Source organism: Cornus florida, unplaced genomic scaffold, assembly GCF_030987335.1.
Source record: "Cornus florida cultivar Cherokee Brave unplaced genomic scaffold, ASM3098733v1 CherokeeBrave_3.0.0_Hap2_Chr11, whole genome shotgun sequence".
Lineage (NCBI taxonomy): Eukaryota > Viridiplantae > Streptophyta > Magnoliopsida > Cornales > Cornaceae > Cornus > Cornus florida.
Genome location: NW_026775581.1, coordinates 129,611,586 through 129,617,628, shown reverse-complemented (window position 1 = coordinate 129,617,628; position 6,043 = coordinate 129,611,586). Strand labels below are relative to the sequence as shown.

Sequence of the window (6,043 nt, the reverse complement as noted above, 5' to 3'; positions counted from 1 at the left end):
CGATCGACAATTTGTGAGCCCATGCTTTATGGGTACATCGATTGGTTGCCGTTGCTTTTGCTGAGCTGGCTGGGGCTCTTTGTCTATATCGACTAAGTGATGACCACTTTTGTCATCTTGTTATTTGTTTTGAAGCTGGCACTGGCACATTTCATGTCCACAAAGACTTTCAGTTGACTTCAATGCATTTAAATCTCAGTACTCTTGCCGAGTTTTACACACTGACAGTACTCTAGGCCTCCGTTTACATGAGCTGAGAGACCAAAATTGTGCTGGGTTTGGGTTCATCTCATTTCTCCGTGTTTGTTATTTATAAGGGTAATTAACCTAGCTAGTTTTATTATGTTTGTTTAGCACTCGATTCGGTTCTTCTAGTTCTAAGGATTGATGAGCAAGTTGAAGTAGTAATGAAATTGACCAGCAGGTTCTTGCTTTTGTTTTGACAGCAGAGTGATCCACTCAATATGGGTAGGAGTTGGTCGTCATATCTCCGTCAAAGGAGGACTGGTTTGAAACATTTGCTTTGCGACTGTATTATCTCTTTACCGCGTGCCTCATTTATCTTTGGTATTCTACTACTCAGTATTTTTTTTATGGACATTGTAATATATTACAAACAGAGTTTTTATTTTTATTTTTCTGGTGGCAAGCTAGCTGGTTTGCTCATTTAATCTTAGTTGTAATGTGCTTTCTTTTTCTAGGTATGATTTTCAGCCGTGCCTTCGTTGAATATTCGGTGATTAATTTGTTGATAAACTATCTGACACGTTGGTGGGCGAGGCCAAATCTTTCAAAAGCCACAGCGGTTGTAAATATGCAAGATGGTTTATCATCAATTCAGGTGATTTTTCTTGCTTACATATCACATGTCTGGATTGGACGTTTTCGAATGGTCGCGCTCACCACTCCGCTTTATATCATTGTAAGTTTCTTCTTGGTTCAAGGTACTCAACATTTTTGCTGCTTTTATTATTAATATTAATATTAATATAAGAATATTGGTAATCACTTTTTTATTTTTTATTTTTTATTTATTTTTTGGGTATGTGAGGCTCATTAATTTTTTTTTTTTCATTATTCTTTAGATCTATTAGGAGAATTACTTTTAATGTTAAGTAGTGGTATTAATTTGATTTAGGCCTTACAATTCGGTTACATAATTATAAGTAAAGAATTCACAGTTCATGAATCGATTAATAGATTAAGGTTTTATAAAATTGATTGGATCTTTGATCCATTCAAATTTATAACATATATATATATATATTAATTATACACGATTTCAGTATATTATTGTTTGTTATGACTCGAACATTTATGTTTTACACTGTGAACAACCTTATTATTGCTTGTTGGGAAAAGCTCAATCCCAATTAATCCGATCTAATTAAATTCGTAAAGTGAAGCGATTGGATTCAATTTTCATTCGATGCATAGGGATAGGATTGGATTAGATTTAATTTTAATACCAAATTTAATCCAATTTGTGGTTATCTCTAATGTTGGGTCATAGTTATAGAGGTAGTCGCCAACATAGATGTGAGTCTGTATGATGAAATCGGTTATTGTGATTATGAATTTTTTAACCTCCCACATAGTCCAATTCAAATACATTTACCACATAATTTAGTGAATAAGATTTTTTTGTGATATTTATTGGATTATTGAAAACTATTTAACTCAACTAGTTACCTATTTTTGAATTCTAAGCCTCATTGTCATTAATTAGGCTTAGTAAATTATATATATTTTTTATTATATTATTGAATAATAAAAAAATTAAGCATGAAATAAATAAAATTTGCATATGGGATAAGGGAAATAGAAACTAAACAAAAAAACAAAAAATGAAATTAAAATAAATTAAGAGAACTATAATACAAATCATAAGTGCCAAAAAAAATTATGAGTCATGATATTAATATTATAACTTACTTCTCCTGTTCCAAAGTAGATATTAATATTATAACTTACTCCTTCGATTCCAAAATACCTAATTATTTTGAGATCGGAGGGAGTATTAAATTAACTTGCAATGCAACTTTTCGGAACTACAAAATGAAACTACAATTGACAATCATTAGTAAAGGACTCAGTCCTCATCCTTGTTGAGGCATTTTTAAAAGAGTTAAAGTGCAAAAAATGTGCAAAAAAAACTCCATGTTTAATTTGTGCAAATAAAAACATTATGTCAATTTAACTATTAAAATATCTAAAATACCCAATAAAAAATAGTAATAAATAAGCAAAATGCTTTATCTTTCCTGTTTCACAACGAAACCCGGCCGTAAATGGGTGTAAACGGAGTGAACGACCGTAGCGACTGTAGGAGTCGCGATTCCGGCGAGCACGGATCGGCTGTGAGAAAACAAGTGACCGGCGATGAACGGTGGGCTTGGGCTGATGGCGGTGCGCCGGTGATGAACTTGAGAGCAAGGAGTACTGCTTGGCGGTAACGGAGAAATCGCACCAGCAACGAGCAAGGAGTACTCGGCGAGAAGTGCGTCTTCTGAATTGAACCGGCGACGATGCAAGGAGGTTTGAACTTACCGGTGGGCAATGATGACCTGCACGAAGCTTTGAGAAAACAAGGCCTGGGGTGATGCATAGAGCTTCCATGTCAGTGAGATATTTATATCATCTTAAGAAGCTGCCTCCATGGCAATAGACCAGACCAAGAAATCATTGATACTGGTAAATACCAATCAGGCCATTTAAAGTCATGAATCCCATGATACACCTACATTGAAATAACAGGCCGCCGTACAAAAAGTAGCAAGGGTTCAAAAAGTAGAAATCAAAGATTTTATTTATTTTTACATAGGAGTAATAATAATACAATACTTTTACATAATATCATCTCCACAATTCACTGAAAATCAAATGTCCCGAAGCCAACAAACATATCCAAGGGTCCAAAGTAGCTAAGAGTGAGTAGATTCTTCATAAAAAAAATAATAAAAAAAAAGAAAAAAGAAAAAAAAAAAAAAGAGAGAAAAAACAAGTAAAATTTTGGTGCTGGCGATGGTGTTAAAGCTTGGTGATTGAGCACTGTTTTCAGTTAAATTTGCTCTACTTGGGAGTTAGCAATGAGATAAATGCTCCCCTGATTTCCCTTGTAGAACCAGTTGGTTCCATGTCTAACCGGAGTCCTTAGATGAATATATAAATATATATATATAAACTTATTTCAGATAATTTTTTAATTTGAACTGGGCGGTGCTCGCCGGAAATGATATTCGCCGGCACCTTGATGAGTGGACAGTTTTGAAGAGAAAAGATAGAGAGAAAAAAATAAAATAAAATTCTTACATTAGCATGAGGGTATTTTGGAATTTTAATTTTAAAAAAATTGGTCAAAATGGATGATTATGGGACAATTTGCTCAAAAAATAAATAATACATATAGCTATATGCATTTTTTTTTTTAAGTAAGATTTCTTGCACATCTTGTGTGTATATATATATATACTGAGGGATTTTTTTGCACTTAATCCTTTTTAAAAGCTAAAAATATGACTTACTAAGTTAATTAGTACATAGAAAAAATATAGGATAATTGATAATTGAGCCGTTTTTATTGTTCGAAATGAGAGGACAGTCATGTTGAGATGCCATGTGATTGGTTCATTGCTTAGACAATTTGTAGTACATACATAAACATAGTTGATTAAGAAAACACGAAAGTTTTCTATATTTTTTTATTTATTTTTCTCGCTAAAAATTGGATGTCTCTCACATTCTATGCTTTTTTATAATTGAGTTTTTATAATATATTTTTTATAAAACTAAGTAGATTTTTTTGGTACAATTTTCACTTTTTAGAACTAAAAACCGAAAACTGTTATCAGAATTATAAATTAAGCAAACCCTAATTTACTTGCATTTATTTTTGTTTTATGAGTTGTTAGTTTAGTGCATTTATTTTTATTTTATGGGCTTTACTTTTATTTTGATAAATGTATTTTAAATAAAAATTTAAGTAAAACATCACGTCACACTTATTCACCACTCAATGTATTTTTAAATTAAATTTTACAACCTATTTGGCAGGACGCAACTCATAATTTTGATCAGCTGTCTGCTTTAAAGTTGAAATTATAAGTTAAAGTGAAATGGTGAATACTCGAAGTCAAAATTTAACTGTTTTATTTGCTTTACCTTTTAAAATAATAAGAAGAAGAATAATTTTTTATAAATGTTTGGTCAATTAGCATCTTTAGAACAACTAAAACAAATATGGAATAAATATTGATCGGATGAATTTATTATTTTAAATGCACACACTCCTGATAATACTAATTGGATACTTGATATACTTTAGGAGTAATATTTTTTTGGCCGTTGTATCTCATGTAATGGGCACATTCAATCATTCATTATTTACACGCGTAGACATATGTATTATATGAATGGTCTGAATACAACAGGCGCAAATAAATTTTTTTGCTCTTTTAAAAACTAAAATTTAGCCATTCTTGGCGGTTAGCATTGTTAACTCTGAACTTGCTAGCTTCATGAATAGGAGCACATATTTAGTACTCCAACAAGCAATTAATTAAGATGGCATCTTCATTTAATTAGCTTCCTCCATTTTTGCATGCAGGGATTGGTGGTACTATGGCTTCGAGATCGGAAACTAACTGAAAGTAGGCTGTTCTATGTGGCACTGCTGCTAATAGCTTTGGGTACTGCAGGACTCGAAACGCCTCTATTTCAATATTTTGTTGATGAGATAAAAAAGAGTGAGTCTAAGAAGCGCCGTAGAGATGAGGAATTAAGGAATATGTCTAGAAAAACAAAAATAGATGAGGGAGGGGATATGCAGGAAAAAAAAAAAATGGATGAGGAAGATGATATGCCCGAAGAAAAAGATGTGGAAGCCATCGTCGAAGTCTGGTGGCGCATGGCGCGATTTTCAGGAGCTACCTTATCTACATTTACGCTTTCAAAATATAATTATTCGTGGGCATATGCGTTCAAGGTGTCAGCAATTACCATGGGCATAGCATATGTACTGTTCTGCTTTGGTTTTTTCCTATTTCAATGGTTAGACAACAAAGCTGCTATTGCGGAGTCTGGAAAACAAGAAAAAAGTAAAAGCGAGGTTTCCACGTTGAATAAGGAAAAAAAAGTTTTATTAAGAATGATACCTATATGGTTAACCTTCCTTGTGTACAGTCTGGTGGGGACAACCGGGACTACTTTCTTCATTGAGCAAGCTACCAACTTGAATTATGAAATTGGGAATGGATACAATGTTTCAGAAAACATTTTCTTTTTGTTCAAGTCCTTCTCAAGCTTCATTTTTGCTCATCTGTGCAACTTACTAATCGAAAAGTTCCGCGATAGACGAACACAACATCATTTTACGCTCTTGAGAATTGGTTTGGGGATGGTGAGTTGCATATTATGTTGCATCACTGCAATGCAGGTTGAGATTCGGAGGTTGCATTTAGTTACGGAAGACGGATTGGAAGACAACACAGTGGATACTATTTCTATGAGCATTATGTGGTTAACTCCACAGTACTGCTTGTTGGGAGTTATGGAAGGACTTGCCGGAGAAGGGCTCCAAACAATTTTCAAAAGTCAAGTTGCCGATAAGAAACCTGAATATAGAAGCTACGGTCAGGCGTTCACCGACTGTGTATTGGGCATTGGGAAATTCATTAGCATAGGCTGTGTCTTCAGTTTCAAAATCTGGTTCGGAGGCAATGTAAATAGGAGCCGTTTGGATCGCTATTACAAAATGTTGAGTTTTCTGTGTGTTGGCAACCTATTGTTCTACATTTGCGTTTCAATCTGGTATTATTGGAATAAAGTTCCAGCGGGAAAAGAAGAAGACTCAAACTCAAAAGAGGAGAACGGATGTTTAGACAGCTTTGTAGATGCTTGTACACAAGCTTTTAGTTAATGGAACCTTGTGCAATCCATGGTTATCATAAAGTTGTGAGGGTGTTCCATACATTCTGTATAATTATGGTGACTTCGGGTGTTTAATGTATTTTGTTGTTTGGTTAAAAAAAACGGAACTTATCTA

The 6,043-nt window shown here is 33.6% G+C and overlaps 1 protein-coding gene across 3 annotated transcripts; it reads left to right on the top strand.

The window, feature by feature from the left end:
• Window positions 1-203: 203 nt before the first annotated feature.
• Window positions 204-6,043, top strand: LOC132282573 (protein NRT1/ PTR FAMILY 5.10-like). Of its 3 annotated transcripts, none has more exons than XM_059784299.1 (4): window positions 204-318; window positions 450-567; window positions 702-922; window positions 4,607-6,043. In XM_059784299.1, the coding sequence occupies exons 2-4, from the start codon at window positions 465-467 to the stop codon at window positions 5,915-5,917; spliced, it is 1,635 nt and encodes a 544-aa protein (XP_059640282.1). In that variant the 5' UTR covers window positions 204-318; window positions 450-464; the 3' UTR covers window positions 5,918-6,043. The 3 variants fall into 3 exon arrangements, with proteins under 3 accessions (XP_059640282.1, XP_059640283.1, XP_059640281.1); XM_059784300.1 differs by having other exon boundaries at window positions 447-567; window positions 702-841; XM_059784298.1 differs by having other exon boundaries at window positions 447-567.